This window comes from Hippichthys cyanospilos, chromosome 9, assembly GCF_059441005.1.
Source record: "Hippichthys cyanospilos isolate Australia breed blue-spotted pipefish chromosome 9, RoL_Hcya_1.0, whole genome shotgun sequence".
In the NCBI taxonomy this organism is placed as follows: Eukaryota; Metazoa; Chordata; class Actinopteri; order Syngnathiformes; family Syngnathidae; genus Hippichthys; species Hippichthys cyanospilos.
The window spans coordinates 1,711,024-1,732,500 of NC_142377.1; the positions used below are offsets into that span (position 1 = coordinate 1,711,024).

The following is a 21,477-nucleotide window of genomic DNA, read 5'->3' on the forward strand; positions in this document are numbered from 1 at the left end:
GACAGCCCTGCTGACCTCCACCAAATTTTACGAAGTTTCGATAATGGGCGTGGCCTCTACGACCATTTACATTCCAAAGCTTTATCTGTCCAGTAAAATTTGCTGTAATTTGACCCAGATGATCTGATCTTCTCACAATTTCACACATTGCATGAAAATATTCTCCTGAACATATCGACAAAAATATATTCCAGTTTAAAGCTAGCGCCACCTAGTGGCTGCAAAAAATGTCATTAGTCGAAAGATTACAAACAATCCTGTTTGGTTTGACCTACAGCTATGAAACTTTGTAGGCAAATGAAGGACTGTAAGACCTACAAAAAAGTCAATAGAAAACATGTGCTAGGATGTACAGAAAAATTGTTATGAATTTTTTTAATGTGCAGTTTTGTCCCATTCTTAGACATTAGCTGGTCTCAAACTAGTGCCTTTTTCTCTTGAACGATTCACCCCATTACCTTCAACTTTGGCATGAATCATTATCCAACTGAGGGGCACACATAGTCCAAATATCGTGAAGATGTCTTGACATAAAAGATGCGGGCGGAGCTTCAAATTATGTTTAATACTTCCTTTGCCAAGAGTGACAACAATCTTAATAACTCAGCTATGACAGCTTCAAACCATCTGAAACTCTCCTGGGCCTTTAAAAGTAATGCAATAATACAGCTATGTGATAAACTTTCAAATCATTTACAGCGCCACCCAGTGGCGGACAAAAATCTCATTTTTTATACTTTTATGTACTGTGAAATGCCTGTTTGACTAAATGAACTAAAAAATGGTCAGAAAAGCTATGACACATTGGAACATTAAGGTTCTCAACTTTTATGACTTTTCATTAAAGGGCGTGGCCTCTATGCAAACTCAAAGTCTGATGTCTCCCCAAAACGGTAAAAGTTGCTGTAATTGGACCTAGATAATCTGATGTTTGAAAAACTTCATATATGGGACGGGAGTCAATGTGAAACACACCTAGGAGCCTATTTTTTATCATAGTACGAGCGCCACCTAATGGCAGCAAAAAATATAGCAAATCCTTAACATTTTTATGTACTCTGCTGAGCCCCTTGAAGTCATATCCCTTAAATGTTTTCTGAAAAGCCAGTGGCCATGCCTTATGCCCTCCACAAATCAGTACGATGTTTCGACAGTGGCTGTGGCGTATATGGCATTGAAAGTCACAAAATTGGAACAATAAAAGCTGCAGTAACTCCACCCACATTGTCCCACCTTGTCTAAATTTTACATATTTGGTAATAGTCCTGCACTGAAGGGATCTACAACTAATTTTTCATCGTTCGTAGTCCTTGTTCATACCCCGACCTGTTCATACCCCAACGTACACAGGTCTGCGAGGGCCCTTTATAGCTGCTTGCAGCTCTAGTTATTATTATTATTATTATTATTATTTACTGTGCAGCGCTTTTCCATTTTTGAGGGCCTAAACATGCACGAAAAGTCACCAAAATTTGCACATTTGTCGGGCCCGGTGAAAAATTGGATATTTTTGTGTTTCCCAAAACAATGCAAAAAAAATGGCTCTGCAGCGCCACCTAAGGTCGAAAAAGTGCACCTGGTCCCGGCCCGTTTGACCTAGAGCTATGAAAATTTTTAGGCATATGTAGGACCTAGAGACCTACAAAAAAGTCAGCGTGAGCCATGTGCTCAGATGTACAGAAAAAGAGTTATGAATTTTTGAATGTGCATTTTTGGCCCATTTTTGCACGTTTGCAGGTCCCAAACTGCTCCTTGTTTCTCCCAAACGCTTTACTCAATCGCCTTCAAATTTGCTGTGGTCCATATTCACACATAGGGGCACAATTGGGCAAAATTTGGTGCAGATCCGCTGACATATATGATAGGGGCGTGGCTTCAAATTATGTGTTCAATTTTTCCTTCGCCAAGAGTGACAAAAACCTTAATAACTTTGATGTACTAGCTTAAAAAAATCTAAAACTTCATAGACACATGGAAACTTATGTCTTTAACACCTTTAAAAAAAGTTTTTTTAAATACCTACTAGCGCCGCCTAGTGGTTGATTAAAATGTCATTTTTTACACTCTCATGTATTGTGCTCAGTCTGTTTGAGTAAAACAAATGAAAATTGGTCAGAATATCATTAAGACATAGAATATTAAGGTTTTAAAATTTTACGACTTTTCGATAATGGGCGTAGTCTGCACGCCACCTCAAAGTCAGATGACTCGCCAAAACGAAAAAAGTGGCTGTAATTGGCCCCAAAATGGCCTTATGAGTGGAAAATAGCCTCTCACTCCCGGCCCGTTTGACCTAGAGCTCCAAAAATTTGTAGCCTTATGTAGGACCTCGAGCCCTACAAAAAAGTCAGCGCGAGCCCTATGCTCAGATGTACAGAAAGAGAGTTATGAATTTTTGAATGTGCACTTTTGGTCCGTTTTTGCTCATTTGCAGGTCCCGAACTGCTCCTTTTTTCTCCCAAACGCTTGACCCGATCGACTTCAAATTTGCTGTGATGTTTTATCTGACTGTCAGGCACAATTGTTCAAATTTTTGTGATGATCCGCCATCAAATATGTTGGGGGCGGGGCTTTATATTATGCCTTTGATGATTACTTTGCCACATGTGAAACAAACCTTTATTACTCAGCTTTACAAGCTTAGAACAATCTGAAACTTCACAGACACATGGAGACTCAAGCCCTTAACACAAGTGTTTAAAAAAATATTCAATTGCTTATAAGGCCATCTAGTGGCAAACAAAAATGTCAGTCTGATGTCTCGCCAAAACGAACAAAGTTGCTGTGTTTGGTCCCAGATGGTCTTATCTTTTCTAAACTTCATATATTTGATGGGTTTCCAATGCGGAATACACCTAACAACGTATTTTTTGTTATAGTGCGAGCGCCACCTAGTGGCAGCCAAAAATAGAGCATTTTTTAAACGTTTTTATGTGTTTAGCTGAGCCCTTTGAAGTAATATCGCTGAAATTAGGTCTGAAAAGCCTCTAGACAGCCCTGCTGACCTCCACCAAATTTTACGAAGTTTCGATAATGGGCGTGGCCTCTACGACCATTTTCATTCCGAAGCTTTATCTGTCCAGTAAAAGTTGCTCTAATTTGACCCAGATGATCTGATCTTCTCACAATTTCACACATTGGATGAAAATATTCTCCTGAACATATCGACAAAAATATATTCCAGTTTAAAGCTAGCGCCACCTAGTGGCTGCAAAAAATGTCATTAGTCGAAAGATTACAGTCAATCCTGTTTGGTTTGACCTACAGCTATGAAACTTTGTAGGCAAATGAAGGACTGCAAGACCTACAAAAAAGTCAATAAAAGTGATGTGCTAGGATGTACAGAAAAATTGTTAAGAATTTTTTTAATGTGCAGTTTTGTCCCATTCTTAGACATTAGCTGGTCTCAAACTAGTGCCTTTTTCTCTTAAACGATTCACCCCATTACCTTCAACTTTGGCATGAATCATTATCCAACTGAGGGGCACACATAGTCCAAATATCGTGAAGATCTCTTGACAGAAAAGATGGGGGCGGAGCTTCAAATTATGTTTGATACTTCCTTCGCCAAGAGTGACAAAAATGTTAATAACTCAGCTATGACAGCTTCAAACCATCTGAAACTTTCCTGGGACTTTAAAAGTCATGCAATAATACAGCTATGTGATAAACTTTCAAATCATTTACAGCGCCACCCAGTGGCGGACAAAAATCTCATTTTTTATACTTTTATGTACTGTGAAATGCCTGTTTGACTAAATGAACTAAAAAATGGTCAGAAAAGCTATGACACATTGGAACATTAAGGTTCTCAACTTTTATGACTTTTCATTAAAGGGCGTGGCCTCTATGCAAACTCAAAGTCTAATGTCTCCCCAAAACGGTGAAAGTTGCTGTAATTGGACCTAGATGATCTGATGTTTGCAAAACTTCATATATGGGATGGGAGTCCAATGTGAAACACACCTACAAGCCTATTTTTTATCATAGTACGAGCGCCACCTAGTGGCAGCAAAAAAAATAGCAAATCCTTAATTTTTTATGTACTCTGCTGAGCCCCTTAAAGTGATATCCTTAAAATGTTTTCTGAAAAGCCAGTGGCCATGCCTTATGCCCCCCACATATGAGTACAATGTTTCGACAGTGGGTGTGGCCTATATGGCATTGAAAGTCACAAAATTGGAACAATAAAAGCTGCAGTAACTCCACACACATTTTCCCACCTTGTCTAAATTTTACATATTTGGTAAGAGTCCTGCACTGAAGTCATCTACAACTACTTTTTCATCGTTCATAGTCCTTGTTCATACCCCGACCTGTTCATACCCAACGTGCACAGGACTGCGAGGGCCCTTTATAGCTGCTTGCAGCTCTAGTTATAGTTTATTATCATGTATGTTGATAACGCACGCTACTGCCTATGTTTAGTACGCGATGAGTGTTTATTCTGTTTATGTGTTCGTTTGTGTAGAGGTTGCACTTTATAGTTAGTAGTTCTTGTTAGTTGTTGCTAACCCGCTAATGTCGGCTAAAAATACAGTAAAGTCATAGATAAAAATTCGGCAAGTGTTTGTATGTTAGTTGACTGACTTTAACATTGTTGTTGATATATTATTCAACAGATACTACATGATACACCATACATGAGCCAAAATAAATGTGAAGTTCAACATGATGACTTGCGTACTCCATCACTGGAGTCTTGGTGCAGATAACCAGTCCTGAAAACAAATTCTCAACAAACTAAGTAATATTAGTTCTTTAATAAATATACAATAATGTTAATAATGCAATAAGGATAATGTTATGTTAAATAATAGGAGAAAGGAAATAAAATACGCAAAAAAATTACAAAAAAAAGGATTGTTTATGGTTACTGCGGCTATATTGGGGCGTACATAGAAATCTAGGAATTGATACCCTACTTTGCGGGTTTCAAACTTCGCGGCGGGTTGACACCCCCCCCATTCAAGGCGAAGTAGGGGGGATCACTGTACACATTTCTGGCCTTTTACTCAATTTAGTCTTTTCCTCATCAAATCTGCCTTACGATCAAGCAATGATCATTTCTACAAACTTCTCCTTATCTCAAAATGTCCTGCAATGAAAATACATGTACATCATGTCTAAATATCATTTTCAACAAAAAGCAATTTAATGACATAACCTGTTTCGTCATTTGGTAGTCTATACCATCTATTTCCTGTAATTAAAACAAAGGCAGAAATGACAAATGAAGGATTTTGTTATATTACAGCTCAAATTTCTTCACAGAAAGAGAACTACGACATTTAACATGTAGTCTCCTGGAACGCGTCAAAGGAAGCCTCGCGAATTAAATGGATGTTACATATGACCGCACTAGTGCGAAGGGAAAACGAATGTGCAATTAAGTGTCAATACAGTTAAAAAAAAAAAAAGTTTGTATCCTGCTATAGAACAAACAAAAAAATCACACATCAACATGTACAAAACAGAAGCAGTCCTCAGCTATCCACCATTCAGACCTGTCATACAGACCTGTTTCAATAGAAGTAGACTGTAAATGAAGACAATGTGAATTGCCCCCCAGATTACGTCTGAGAAGTGTCACGTGCATGGCGAGTGGAGGCGAGGAAGGAGGGGGATTCAAAAATGCAGGAAAACTGAAAGGAACTCGCTCAAAAAATGGTTTAATAATAAAACAAGGCAGGAACAACTAGTTACAGAATAATGAACAAATCAGCAACAAAACCAGGAACTAAAGTAAACTCACGGAGAAACGGCAAGGTGGCAGCATGTTAAAGAAGAAAGCAAGAAGTAGGCAATGACCAGACAAGACCTCAATGCAAACTGGGGACTTAAATCAACTTCACACCTAACAAGGGAACACGTAACAGCTAGAGGGAGACAAATGGAAAGGGAAGCAGATTGTCGACATGAGGAGGGCAGGTAAACAGGCAGGTGGACAAGATTAGATAAACGGAATACAGACAGGAATCCGGCCGCAAGGGGAACTAACATTAACCTAAGAATATGAACAAAAACCCACACAATCCAAAAAACAACAAAACCCAACCAAACATGACAAGAAGAGGCAGCCGAGACGCGCTTCTTTGCGTCCTCCAACCTGGAAGCACTCAGTCCACTACTTCCGGTTTCTATGACATTTACATAAACAAATATAACTGCAGTGTGAATAATGAAAAAAAAAAAAAAACTTCGGTAGTTACTCCAAAATTACGCCTCACTATTATATAAATGTGACCACACTAATCCCAAGGTGTCATACTTGGTTCCCTTATATACTTTCTGCATCTCATTGTGTGGCTGCTGCACAGTGTGTGTGATAAGGCGAAAAACTTAATACCTGCTGGACGTTAAAAAGCCCTGCAGGCAACCCACTTGACAAACTGAAGTGACACTTGGTTCGATAACCTCGTGTATACAATAATATCATTCAAGTCATTGCATTCATAACGTTATATTCCATATCTTAAAATGTAAACCTGTATCAATGCAAAAATCCAAGTGTTCAATTTTTTGCATTCATAACATATTATTCCATATCTTTAAATGGGACATGCAACAATCTGAAAAGCTAAGAGAAAATTATGTGAATGAGGATGCTTCAACTATTTGTCCTTTACACATTTTCATTCAAAAAATTCAAAAAAGTTTTTCCAATCTTTTCAAATTAAGTCTGTTGCGATTGCTGGCGAATTCTCCTGTCATGGAGAACACGCTCACAAGGCAATGACGATGCTGGCAGTCTGATGGCTGTTCCCATATTCCAGAGGATCTTGAGTGCATTATTCCCCTTTACTAACACCACACGCCAAATAATGCATCTGCACATTGCACTTCTTCCAAGTCTCCCACTTCATCATCCAAGTGCTGTCCCCCTCTTCAAAATTTGCTCAAATTGGTCCAACCAGCAGACTACTTTTGTTTCCCCCGGAGCTGCTCGCAAGCAACCATGTGATTCGGATCGTTTCAGCGGTTACGTCACGTTGACAGACTCCACTTCCTTATAAACACGGTTTGGCGCGTTTTTGCTGTGTAGATGCAGTTCATGCATTGGTCAGGTTATTGTTTTAAAGCAGTACGCGTGCCGACGCGGGGTTTGTTTTCTGAGCTTGGCGCACGTATCGGTGCATTGGTGTTGCTGGACTAATCATTGCACACCATACATGTTGTCATCCTCATGCACCGCTGACTGCTAAGAGAATGTGGGTGTATTTTTAGTCTGTTTGGGCAGTAGGGGCGATACTCAGTTAGTGCCATCACAAAGTAGGGATCCTGTTGTTTTCTCTGATCAGGTGGGACCAGTACTGAAAGAGCAGTGAGGCTCAGAGAAGAGTGTAAGGTGGTATACAAACACTTTTGGAGTTTTTGTTGTGGGAGTAGTATTCTAAATTGGTTAAAAGTTCCAAAAAGTAGAATTTGCCCTGTCAAATGTGTTCTAATTATACTAAAATGTATTAATATTGGTGTACGGTGGCAGTTTTTGGTGACAATGTTTCTTTATTCTGGTGTGCCCTGCGGTTGGCTGTCACTAGTTGAGGGTGTAACCCGGCTAACTCCAGAAAACAGCATAGGCCCAATTCCAGAAAACAGCATAAGCTCCAGATCTCCGATGATCCTTGTGAGGCTAAGCAATCAAAATAATGGATGGATGGATTTTCTGATATTAGGATATAATTTTGTTATAAAATTATGTATCGTTCTACTTTTGTACTAAAATGAAAAAAAAACAAACAAAAGAAGCTGGTTTAAAAATAATCGATGGCTATCATGAGGGGTGATGTTCATGTTGTGAAAAAATAAAGGGATCTAGACTACGCATAAACATGGTTTCTTTTTATGTTCTTTAGGAAGCAGTCATCTCCCATGTCTCACCGGATGTGCTGTACCTTTTTCGGATCCAGGCTGTCTGCACCAATGACATGCGCAGTGATTTTAGTCAGAGTATGCTCTTCAGAGGTAACGCACACGTATGACCTGCAACTTCCTTAAAATTATCTCCGTCATAGGTCTCAACACATTTGGACAGAGTGCATGGATGGGTGTTTTTGGTTTATTGTATTCATGGCCTAAAAAAATGACTCCAGCACAGTAGCATTAGTTAAACTGTAGAGACCAATGTCTGCTAAGTGCAGATGGATGTCATTGTTTCTAATCAATACCAAATGTCTCGTTCTCACTTGTGTGTATGTAATTCAGACTGATGTGTGTTACAATGATATACTTTATTTTTTAATTGAATCGTGACATCAAGATTGACTTTTAATTGTTCTACTTTTATTTAATAAGTCAATGCTTTCGGTCTCCTGTGTTTCAGCAAACAACACTAGGATCTTTGAGGGAACACGTATTTTGAAAACTGGAATGGTGAGGAATGCATGGGTGAATGGGGGCGTGTCTGTTAAGAATATTACAATAGAAACAAATTCCAGGTTGATAAGTAAATAGTAATTTATCTTCAAACTATTTCTCTTTTCTTATGTTTCTTAGCCGACAGTTTCACCAGCCTCTTCATCAGACATGGCCCCAATCTCCTCTGGCTCATCTACCTGGACTTCTGCAGCCATTCCTATCTCATTTGTCTCCATGGCGACAGGCATTGGCCCTTTCTCCAGTGGTAGTAAGGCAACAGTGGGATCTGTGGTGACAAGCACTTTACTAGCTGGACTTGGCTTCAGTAGAGGAGTTCTTTTTTTTTTTCCTAGTTCACTTTGGTTGAGCAGAAAACAAACATTCAAGCTCACACTTCAGAACAATAATCTCACCTTGACCAACATTGATATCAGATCTCCTGCTGTCATAAAATTCTCAGAGAAAGAGAACAAGACAGGGGCTGAAAGCAGTGATCCCCTGCTTATCCTTGATAAGAATCAAGCAGAGGAAAGTGAGAGGGCAGAAAAGAATAAGGAGAATGAAGAGGAACAGGACAAAAATGAAAATACACAAAAGAAGACTGCACTAGAGGTGGTGGAGGAAGGGCGAATGTTTGACAAATTAACTGGGAACTATCCAGTCTGTTGGAAAGATGACGATACTGAAAAAGAGAAACAAGAGATGGCACCGGATCCGACATGTTGGCCACCTGTTCTAGAAAACCTGCAGGTGGTTTACAACCTTTGTCTTTTTACCCATAAATACACTACGGGATCTGCATTCCAGTTTCCTGAGGTCTACCATTTGCTGCTTAGGCTGCAACCAGTGAATGCATGGGAACATCATCTTTTCACCACCCATACTAGTGAGTGGTGTTATTTTACTGTCTCAAAATCAGGGTTTGAAATGATTGGTTTTTATTTTTAAACCAGCCAATATGATTGATGACTCTCTAAAGTTACCGAACAATCAGAATCCAAATTTTTAGTTTAGTTTTTTTTTGTCAACTTTGGCTCTGCTGTTTTAAATCTAAACTCCCTTTTCTGATTGTATATATTTTTTTCTCTTTTAAGCTTAGTGCTGTCAAGTTACAAAAATAAATAAATAAAACACCATTGTAAAAAGCAATCTTAACGATAAACTTTTCAATAAATCAAAACCTCTGACAGTAACAAAGTACGGTATTATTACTGCAAGATAATACAGGTGAAAGTCATGTTTTTTTTCAATCAATCATGGTATTTAAAGTGCAAAATCACCATGGTAAGTGTCTCAATACATTTCACAAGTTCATACATACAATTAAAACACTTCACAGAAGAATCAAAAGCAGAAAAAAAAAACACGTGAAATATTGAAACACTGACTAAAAGATTGTTATAAGACAGCATTTAATTCCAGTGGAGGACTATTTCCCTTACATTCAGTTGAAGACCCTTCCATAAAAAGGGACAAAGTAGGACAAAGCCCTAAGACCACTCAACTTTTCATTTACCCAAGGGATGATGAGGACACGTGAGTTGAAGCCTGATGGGAGCATGGAGGAATTTATGAAGTAGCTCAGAGAGATATGCTTTTAACGCCTTAAAACAAAGGTGGCCAAGCTTTTTTAATTTTTTTTGCCCTGAGACCTACATTTCCAGCAGCTCACATCCTGCCATCGACCAGGAGAGGGGGGCAGTGATATGATCAAACTGCTACTTGATCTTTACCTCCCAGCTTGAGGAGCATTCATAGTAAACAATATTGTTCATAATTTCTCAATGTTTTTTATTTTATTTTTTTTCATTTCGTGAAGTTCATGTCATGTAATCGACTAACAATATCTTGTTGGTTCCCTGATCGACCGCAGTCGACACGACGGGCACCCTGCCTTAAAATTTAGGAGAACAATCTTAAAACGAGGTCGGGGCCATCAATATTGTTCTATTTTGTTTAGGGTTTCCATTCTATTTCCTGTTTTGGTTTTCCTTACGGTAGGTCCTCAGTTAGTGTGATTTGTTCCACCTGTCAATTGTGTGTACTTGCCCCTTCCTGTTTTCTTCATCCAATCCGCTAATCCTACCTAGTGCTCCGGGCCAGATGTTTCTTGTTTATTTATTTTCTATGTTTTTCTCATGCGTATTTCTTTCTGTATGTTTCCCCCCTCGAGCCAGGTCTTTTGCTGTGATAGCTTTGAGTGATTTTGGTTGTATTTTTCTTGCCCTTGTGGCAATGTAAAATTTTCCACATTCCCTTGAAAAAAATAATGATTTCTCTAAACAATCAGTTTGCCTGCATCTTTGGGTCCACCTCCACTCCCAATTATGTCACATATTGACAGCAGACATGACAGTTTAACTATTATCAATTCTGTTTTTGAAGCATTTAATAAAAGAAAATTATGACACACCAAACTTAACGTGGCCAAATTGTCTCTAAGTCAGGGTTGTTCAAGCTGATTTTGGCTCAGGCTCCACATGGAGGAAAATCTATCCCTAAGCAAGCCAGACAGGTAAATCATACTAAATATCTCAAAAACAATAAGTGTTCATTGTATGTAGATTTTTGCTCTGCACACTGGCCTGAACTCAAATAGCCCCCAAATAGCATGGGTCAACTGTAAATATATTGCTGAAAAGTAAATTAGTAAAATCCAAAAAAAAAGAAAAAAAAATCAAAGTTAATCAATTAATTTAAACATCAAAGTTCTTGATAGTTGATACTCTTTTTTTTTTGGGTGACAATATGTATCACAATATAACTTTTTCCCTTGAGTTGCATAAAATAAATGAAACTTGTGTTAGGATGTACAGAACCAGAGTTGTCAACTGTAGAATGTGCCATTTGGCCCATTTTTGTACATTTTTCGGAACCAAAACCCTTGACCTGATCAGCTTCACATTTGGCGTGCTCCATTATTTGACATAGTGGCAAAACTGGGAAAAATTTTGTCAAGATCAGTCAACATATATGATGGGAGCGGGGTTTCAAAATACTTGTTTTAAATTTCCTTTGCCACAAGTGACAAAAACCTTAATATTTCAATTTTTGCACTGTGCTAATCCGGTTTGAGCAATTTAACTGTAAATCGGCCAGAATAGCGTTGAGGCATAGAACATGAAGGTTCTCCAATTTTACAACTTTTTGCCAATGGGCGTCCTCTCAAATTCCGGACTCACAAATCCAAAAAGGTTTCTGTAATTGGACCCAGATGGTCTTATCTTTTCTAGATGTCATATAGTTGATTGGAGTCCAATGTAAAACACACCTACTAACCAGTTTTTTTTTTCGTTCCACGTGCACCACCTTGCGGGAACAAAAAATGTCATTATAGTCACAGGATTGCAGCCAAACCCAGTTGGTTCGCCTTACAGCTACCAAAACTTGTCGGCATATGTAGGACCCTAAGCTCTAAAAAACAATCAGACAGCCATACACTAGGATGTACAGAAAAAGAATTACGGATTTTTGAATTTGCTATTTTGATGCATTTATGGCCGTTTGTAAGGATTTCACTATTGCCGCCTTCTCTTCGCCAAGACCATTATTCAGACTTAGAGGCCCAACTGGTCCAAAATAGTCACGATCCCATGAAATAAATGATGGAGGTGCGATTTCAAAACATGAAGTCAATGTTTCCTTCACCCACAGTGACAAAAACCTTTATAAGTCTGCTGAACAAGCTTTAAAATATCTGAAAATTGACGGTATCATTTAAGCTCATGGTCTAAATCTTCTACATCAGTGGTCCCTAACCTTTTGATCACCGCAGACGGTCAACGCCTTAGATGCTGCGTGCTGGCTGCTCTAAAAACCACATCACAAACGTATGAACTGTTATGCTATGTGCACACCGAACGCAAATCATTCGCCGAATCACTACGTTCATTGGCGGGGCTTTCTGTCGCTGTTGTACTTTTTGTCCAGCGAGGAGAGGGGACTGCTGTTACACCCAGCCTAGGGGAACTGGGATATAACGTGTGTGCTCCCCCGTCCGTACCCTCACCACCAGAAAAAGGCCCGTGAAACTAAAGTTGTTGAACAAAAAACAGCAGCTTTTATTATCTTCGGAGGGAGAGCAAACAAACAAAACAATAAACAAACGATCTTCTGAATCCCTAACTAACTAGCCAAACAAAAAGGAAACAAATGACAATTGGCTCACTAACTACCTAACGCAAAAACAGGAGAAAAAGGGTTAAACCAAAACGGCGTCTCCCTCCTACTACTGCTCAATCTACAGATTCTTACAAAACACAGCGAGCAACACAAATGCACACTAACAATTTCTGAGGTGGCGTTTTCTGGCGGTGGGATGACGGGAGAGAGACAGAGTTTGGTCTGGGCTGCTTAAATAGGGCGGCAAATCAGGAGAGCCAGCCAATGGGATGACACCACCTGCACACAATTGACACACTCCCACCAAAAAGGCACTCACACACACGCACACACAAACAAAGGAGAACACAGCAAAACACATACAAAAACTACATATGACCCACGGGTCATAACACTGCACTTTACGGTAGATCCAGAAATAAGAGCATTGCTGAAAACTTTAACTTTTCTGGGATGTGACAGAGCCAATATTTTCACCGACAGCACCTTTATTCTTTGCGGCAATACTCGCCTGCCAAAATATAAAAGTTTCAATGTCGCAATCAAGTGGCCGAGACCGTGCTAAATATTGTGCTGACAATGCTGCGTTATCGTTAGCTTAGCACAGTAACTACGGTTAAACAGCTGTTAAGTGAAGCAAACGCTGCACATACCAGTTGGCCCAAGTTCTCGCTTACACCTTTCTACAAGCCAGGTGAGTGCTCTTACTTGGCTCTGTTTTGTATTGAAAGCTCAGCTGGCCGTGTTGGATCACTTCCGGTGAACGCAAAGCGTCCGACATGATTCATTCCCGCCCCCTTGTGTGAGCCGTTGAATGTTCCCGAAGTTGATTGGCTGTGGCGACGCGAAACGCGGAAAAGTAAAAAAAAAAAAAAAAAAAAAAAACACAAAAAAGGCGAAATTTCACTTCTCGCGTCACTCGCCGTGCATTCGCTCCCAGTCACGCGAACTCCATTGACTACAATACAAAACACTCCGCTTTTTCGCCTCGTTTGCGTTCAATGTACACGTACCATTAAACTAAATCATCTCCATAACATTATTTCGGTGCAGCCCACGCGGCCCGGTACCAGTTGATCCACGGACCGGTATTGGTCCACGGGCCGGGGGCTGCGGACCACTGTTCTACATGACACATTTCCAAATTACCAATAGCGACACCTGGTTCATGTTCTGTGCTATGCTGGTTTCAGTAAATCCACTGAAAATTAGTAAGGAAAATATTGAGATAGGTAAGATTAAGGATCTCAAGTTTAATGACTTTTCAAATTTGGGTGTGGACATTACACTGCCTCAAAATCCGATGTCTGGCCAGACCACTAAAACTTAATGTAATTGGACCAAGGTGATCTTCTCTAAATTACATTTCATGGGAGTCGAGTGCTAAACACACTTTTTTCCCTTGTTGTGCGGGTGCTACCTGGTGGCAGCAAAAAATTACATTTTCATTTATATGCCATTCAAAGTAATAGCACAGATTTTTTTTTTCAGATTGGCCTTCAGACACGCCTAATTTCCTTCATCAAATATTACAATGTTTTGATAATGGCCCTGGCCTTTACAGCAGTGCTCATTACGACGATTTATTGTAACAGTCAATGCTGATAAAGTTTGACCCGGATGATATCATCTTGTCATGACTTCACACGTTGAATGAAATTCATTTCCTATAGACATCAACAAACATATATTCCATCGTAGTGCTAGAATAACCTTCTGGCAGAATATAATATATTACCAAGTTTGCGATTCCAATAACGTAGTTGCGCCCGTTGAACAAATGCGAATGCAAATTTGACCTTTTTTAAAACATTGACTTCTACTGTTTGCCTGCATATGCACTAATACATTCATACCCAAATATGTTCATACGTTAAACTGTTCATTCTTCAACGTGCTCAGGTCTGCGAGGGCCCGTTATAGCTGCTTGCAGCTCTAGTTATTATTATTAAATTGTTATTAATTATTTGGTTTTCTCTGAATTCTTATTCTTATTCTTTTAATTATTATGATTATCATTGACTGTGCAGAACTTTTCCATTTTTGAGGGCCTTAACATGCACCAAAAGTCACCAAATTTTGCACAGTTGTCGGGCCTGGTGAAAAATTTTATATTTTAGTGTTTCCTAAAACAATGCAAAAAGAATGGCTCTGCAGCACCACCTAAGGTCAAAAAAGTGCAGACGGTCCCAGCCTGTTTGACCTAGAGCTACGAACATTTTTAGGCATTTGTAGGACCTAGAGACCTACAAAACCTACATTGTACATACATATATATATATATATATAGTGTGTGTGTGTGACCTTCACATGTATGCCTTCAGTGATGTCAGACTTGATTAAATACCGCACACATACATTACTGGGCTACACAGGCTATGTTCCTGAGCATTTAAACGTCAATAAACCTGCATCAGCAATTTAAACTTGTCATTGTACGTGATCCTGTCAAAACTTAAAAGAATGAATGATAATTTAAAAATAAATATCCGCGAAATTTTATGAAATCCAAATTACAAATCCCAGTTTAATATAAGAACATCATTTTATAACCTCGGAATGCGTGGAAGGCGCTGATAATCTGATGGATGACCAGAGAATAATTTGACGTCGGTGATGAACATTGTGAATAGGTGTACAGCCGGTGGTTCAGCCCCTCTCACAAAAAATGTCCGGTCCTGCAATAAGGAAGAGCCCCACCAGGAGACAGAACAGATTACCACATCACCCATATTCAACCTGTTGTCTACTGCTGCGCTCCATTGTAAGTAGATACTAATAACAGGAAGTAAACATTTTGCCATGGACTTTTCTCTTCCATTCCTGTGGCATTTTTGACAATTTTTTGAAAAAAACACTAACACCACTAAAATCAGATTACTCTCATTTGTACAGAGTAAAATTTTCACATTTTTGAGTGAGTAATGTTTGACACTACTGCGTAACAGCAAAAAGGAATGTTTACAAGTAATTACATTACTTTTGTGTTGCATTACTCCCAACACCGATCATCATAGAACTATTTCATGTGTATAGGGACGTAAAAGATGGCACACAAAGTTTCCTGTCAGTGTTTGAATGGGTAGTCAATTTGAGTCACTATGGTGTCTTTACAAGAAGACAAAAATGCAATAGAACCCAAGATATGGTCATAAAGGTCCATGAGATTAAAACCAATGGTATAATGGTTCCTTATTTGACACTGTTAATGCCATCTTGCTTAGTACATGCTCTGAAGTTATAATGGGAGGCAGGGCTGGGTTCGTCACTGTAAAATGTAACATTTCGAACAAATGTCACGGTTCGGCATGGTGGTGTGCAGTGGTGGACCCAAAAAGCAGAGAATCGGGAAGCAAGTTGTACTTAAAAATCGTATTTAATGAAAGCGAGGACCAAAAATCAAAGTAGCAACAGAAGGGTGGCAACCTGAAGGACGTGAAAAACTAAAGCAACAGACGAGGGCAGGCTCGAAGAGGGAAACACAAAACTAAGGTGAACAGAGGCAAAGACTTAACTTAGCGCCACGGCGAAACCCTAACCCTAACCCTACTCCTGGACTAAGAATTTGAAAGATGAGCAAAACAACCACCTGACAAGGACAATGACCCGACACGAACTGAAAGCAAACTCAGACTTAAATAGACTAGGGACTAGACAAAGAAACGGGAAACAGCTGGGGAGAAACAAAAGGCAGAGGGAGTTGATTGAGTGGCACAAGGAGGGTGAGTACACAGGTGGAAACAAATCATGCTAACGTGGATCGACACGAGGGAAACCAAATGAGTGCAAGACACAAGAACTAAAATAGCTCCCATCTTAAAAAAACCTAAATAACCCAAAACAGAAAACCCAGCCCGAAACCACAATAGAAACATGACAGTGAAATGAATATTTATGGGAGTTGAATGCCTTCCTTTGATTTTCAAACACCAGTTTCATCGTTGCTTGGTCAATGTTGCCCCAAAAAGAAAAATTTCTAAAAGCTTCAGTAGTCAAAATCTTCTTGGTAAATATTTTGTTTCTATTTCGTTGAATGAGAGTTTAAAATGTCCAGTTATGCAGATGTTATTTTGTTCAAACATGTTCTTCTGAGTGTCCTAACTGTCTTGTTACCCTTTCAATACCTGATCAGGATCAGTGCCAGTTCCAGTATGAAGCCCTCCTCAGCCAGGCCCACACCGAGGGGATCGGTTTTGTACCTCTGAACATGAACCAGATCTTGTCATTATTGTCTGACCAATTAGACCAGGCAGAAAGTCGGGAATCACTCATCTGAGTGCCAGAACTGTACTGTATATGTTTACAAATATCCGGCAAACCCTTCACTCCTGAAAGAACTCATTTAATTTTGTAAGCTGTCAAAGAAAGAACTAGTATTAGACTTTTTGAGGCCTTTTTTGCCAGACCTTTGGGTAAAATTAAAAAAAAGAATTAAGAAAAAAAACTTTTTTTACACTGATATCAATTTTCTCAATAATTTTGTTTTTTTTTGTCTTAATGTCTTTAAAATGGACGGTTTGCATTTGCAATGAGATACACAACTCTGTCATTTTTTGTTTGCACTATATGATGTCCACGTTCCTTCCTATGGCTCACCTGGCTGGCGCAAGTTGATTGTTTTGACATTCCACAGGCTTGTACTCTGTGAAACCACATGCATTTCTACAAAGGACATTGCTCTGTTTGACCCTTTCTAGTGAATTTAAATGAGCTTACGGAGGTCATACTTACCTCGGGCAAAATGCTAGTCAATTGCAATGACCTCCTCGTCCCTACCCATTTGATCAACTGCATTACCATCCATAAACCTAAGAAGCACTTGCATTTTTTTATTCAAATCATTTTTAGATTTTGGAATTTTGTCCAGTTCCTTCTTATTTCATAATTACATTCTTGTGGGGATACCTAAAGACAGATGGTAACAAGGTAGTGTCACAACTGTGAACTTTGATGTCTTTTTATTGGTTACCATCTGATTTTGTATATATGAACTATATATATACTCTGATGCATACTACTACTCTTCATATGTTTATTCTGTTAGAATTTTGTAACAGTTTACATACACCTGACACTCTTATTCCTCATTTTATTGAAACTATATTGCTAGGTAAGCTCGTATTAAGGACACTGAATCCAAAACGCACATTATTCTTGTATATGTTATATGTAAAGCTTGTTGTTGGATGGACGTGCTATGATTTGCAGTTCTATGCAACAGGATGAAGAAAACCAAAATAGGGTGAGATTCTCAGTGTTATTGATCATCTGATCTCTTTTTGTGCCGTCCAGGTAGAGACAAGATGGCTAAATACCTTTTTTTTTCTTCTTCTTTTTTTTTTTTTTTTTTACAAATTAACTTGGTTTGTCCCATTTCATCAATGCATGAGCTACTAATCACAAAAAAATATTTTTTTACATTGGTATGACAGATAATGTGGTCCTCAATATTAATCGTGTATAGAGACAGACAGTTTGTCTGCTGATTTTCACCGTCTTTGGTTTACTGGCATACAACATTTTGAGGTTCATATAAATAGGCGTGGCCTATTTCTACAGCGTCGCAATAAATGTCCTGCTATGAAAAAGCAGACCCTTTCACCAACCAACCTGATTTAATTTTATTGTTGTAAAACAGTGGCTGTGTTTTTCACGCAAATGTTTACTGTAATGACTTCATTGCACTCGTGTTGGTCAGTAAAAACCATGGCATTCTGCATTACATACCTCATCAAAAGGAACCCCATTATAAATCAAGAATCCCCTCCCTGTATATTGTGTCTGAAAGTAGTAGAAGTAATTTGTACAATATTTACTATGTGATAATATTTTGCCTGTCATTTTATTTTTCTATGGTAACTTGGCTTTACAGTACTAACTACTTTTTTTTATGTATATGGGTTCCTGTTTTCCATGTATATTGTACACCTTCATAAAGTGATATTAAGTTCGTCCCCACATAAGTCGTTCAAATAAATTACACAATTAGTGTAATATCTCTCACTCTTCTTGTTACTTATTATAACAATGACACTCCAGACTACAACGTAGTGTTGACTCTTTACTAGCATAGCACATAGTCATATGGTGCCTGCAACCCGGAGCCTGCTTACCTATCATGACAAACTACGGGTAGTAATACAGGTCAAAATACACCACATTTAGAATATTCTTCACCCCACCCACTCAAAAAAAAAAAAAAAAAAAAATCAATAAAGACTTTGCAAAATGATTGTTGCTTGAGAACTATATACATAAACTAAAAATTATCCTTGGTTTTAGAATCAGCATTTAGGTTTATTTTGCCAACATGGTTTTTTATTATCTTATTTTGTTTCTGGCAGTACTTCATTCTCAATCTTTTCTCACAAAATTATTGAAGTGGTAGTTTCAATGCCTGCCTAAAATTAAATCATCAGTCTCAAAGGAGGTTCATTCTGTTGTTTGAATGTGTGTGGGAGAAAGCAGTACACAGAAATTGTGCCAAATTGATGTACCGTATTTCTTAGAGTACAGTTCGAGTTTTTTTTCAAGTTTTTTTTCAACTCCCATATTAAGGGGGTCAACTTAGAACTCAAAACAGACTACTTTTTTCCACATATCTGTTTGAATAACATTAATTCAAATGTGAAAGTAATGTCATGTATAAGGCTTAATATGATTACTGTATATATACTTCTTATTTGATATAGTATGCATTTGTTTTCGAGCGTTTGCACAGAATGTCGCAAAAATGCACTTTTGTCAAGCGCCTCCTTATTGGCTCTTTGTTGTCAACAACAAGGCTCGTGGATACCTGTTTCGGCGGACTTTCACGTATCTTTCAGCCCTAGGATGTACGCTTGAACAAGTCGGCATGGATGTCGGCAGGAGGGGGGGAGTAACAGCGAAGGGCAACCTTCCACGCATCCCAGAACATCCCAAGTTCGGGGACATACCTCTCAACCTCTCAACTGCAGCATCGTCGATGGTAAGTGGTGGGTGTTGGGTGTGGCCTCTCTGGAATCTGACAACCATCTCTTTGGTCTTGCTGATGTTTAGCAGGAGGTTGTTGTCTTTGCACCATCTGGTCAAAAGCTCCACTTCTTTCCTGTCTTGTCACCATATGCTCAGATGTACAGAAAAAGTTATGAATTTTTAAATGTGCATTTTTGGCCCATTTTTGCTCGTTTGCAGGTCCCAAACTGCTCCTTTTTTCTGTTACACGCTTGACTTAATGGACTTCAAATTTGCTGTGGTGTTTTATCAGACTGGAAGGCACAATTGTTCTAATTTTTGTGAAGATCCGCTGACAAATGGGATGGAGGCGGGGCTTCCTAAAATGCTATCTATTACATATTTTTCGGGAAAATGAGGATCCCATCGTAAGGAGCGGAGCTGGTTGGTGGCCAAGGGTGGCCCTTCTCACTCTCTGATCACCTTTATGGCCACCTCAAACCTAGGGAAACATTTTGATATTTTTGTTTTCTTTTGTCATTTTTACATGCATGAAGTATTTAGATCTCTTGATGCCTTCCAGTTATTTACATTAGCTATTTATTTGCATTTAAATTTGTACAATGACATAAAATTTAGCTTTAGGGGCATTACAGTAGCTGTCCGTAGCTATAACAGACATGGCAACCTCCGGAGGAATTGAAATTTAAAATAATTTAGTCATTTTTAATGAGAAATTGTCAAAATCTTACATTTTGTCACTATAAGCAGTTTGTTTTCCTTTTTTTTTTTTTTAATTTTACTAAAATTCTAATTCATATTGAAGTCATTAGATTCTGTCCATATGCCGGAATGGTGATAACTGGAGAAATTTACTACGGATTCACTTGTAACGCTTGTTTAGGTCTAGGTAATTGTCTGACAACTGCCAAGATTGTAAGATAAGGCAAGAATAGGAAAGACTTTGGAGCCACATGGTGCAAATAATAGACACACAACAATATATATATATATATATATATATATATATATATATGTCATATATAAATAAATAAAGGATAAAGATATACAAGTTATGTTACAATGATTTGCTATTAATAACAGATGTGATCATATATAGAAAGAGAGATAAAATCTTAATACTGTAGAGACAAGGCAATCAATTCAAAACAACAGTTCAATCAATGTCCCAAGACAACAAACACAGATTCGATAATCCTACCGCCTATAGCAGTAGGGAGTTGTGACTTGTGATTTGAAAATATCTTCCAGAATGCCCCATAATGTTTACCACACATGTACTAATCTTCCACCCACATGCACACACATAAAAAGACAAGTACACCGGGTACCGTCCATGGTGTTTTCTCCCCGGATGCACATTTAGGGGTAACCTTCATGTAACTTCATGTAAAAAGGGAGGGTTCAGAGAGACTGTGCCAGAGTGCAGCATATTGTACATTTGTGTAGGCCTTCTCAGTTCTCCTCAAGCATGAGCTGGAAAAGATTCCCTTCTTTTTTGTTTATAGTTTCTTAGAAAATGTCTAACAGGTGAAACTGACACCATTTGAATAACCAATTTATGGTTTGAGTCCAAAATTTTAGGAGATGAGAATAGTGTGATTAATCTTCATATCTAAATGTGAAATTTCACATGGAAACTCACAGTATTGCCCTGATGATTCTTTTTCGCGTGTTATTTCTTTCTATTTAGTTTTCAAATCTTTTAATGTGTTTATATGTTCGATAAAGTCAATCAATCAATACATGTTGATATGCTATAGGCATTTTGCCAGAGAAAAGTCTGAAATAATAGACTACAGCCATTTTGTTTCCGTCTTGCTGTTGGATAAATATGCTGATCAATTATCAATCATGCCAATAAGGCAGGAGTGTCCAAACTTTTTGCAAAAAATCTGGGCCAGATTTGGTGTGTTAAAAATGTAGGGGGGCCAACCTTGGCAGGCGTTCTTTACAAATAGCAGCAATTAATTTAAATAAATTTCAGCAAGCCGTTCTGTGTATAACATTTGCGTTTTTTTTTTTCATTTCAGCTATCTT

At 38.5% G+C, this 21,477-nt stretch overlaps 1 protein-coding gene across 6 annotated transcripts in view; it reads left to right on the forward strand.

Annotated features, from left to right (window-relative positions):
• Window positions 1–18,483, forward strand: part of LOC148417642 (receptor-type tyrosine-protein phosphatase gamma-like) — a 176,449-nt gene extending 157,966 nt beyond the window's left edge. For 3 of the 6 annotated variants that reach the window (XM_088424153.1, XM_088424150.1, XM_088424149.1), the window contains 3 exons: window positions 7,857–7,965; window positions 8,324–8,373; window positions 8,497–10,749. In XM_088424153.1, coding sequence (XP_088280279.1) covers window positions 7,857–7,965; window positions 8,324–8,373; window positions 8,497–9,306 — 969 coding nt within the window. In that variant the 3' untranslated portion in view covers window positions 9,307–10,749. Of the gene's footprint in view, window positions 1–7,856; window positions 7,966–8,323; window positions 8,374–8,496; window positions 10,750–16,612 lie in introns of those variants that run through there. The other 3 variants (XM_088424152.1, XM_088424154.1, XM_088424155.1) reach the window with 3 other exon arrangements.
• Window positions 18,484–21,477: the final 2,994 nt, after the last annotated feature.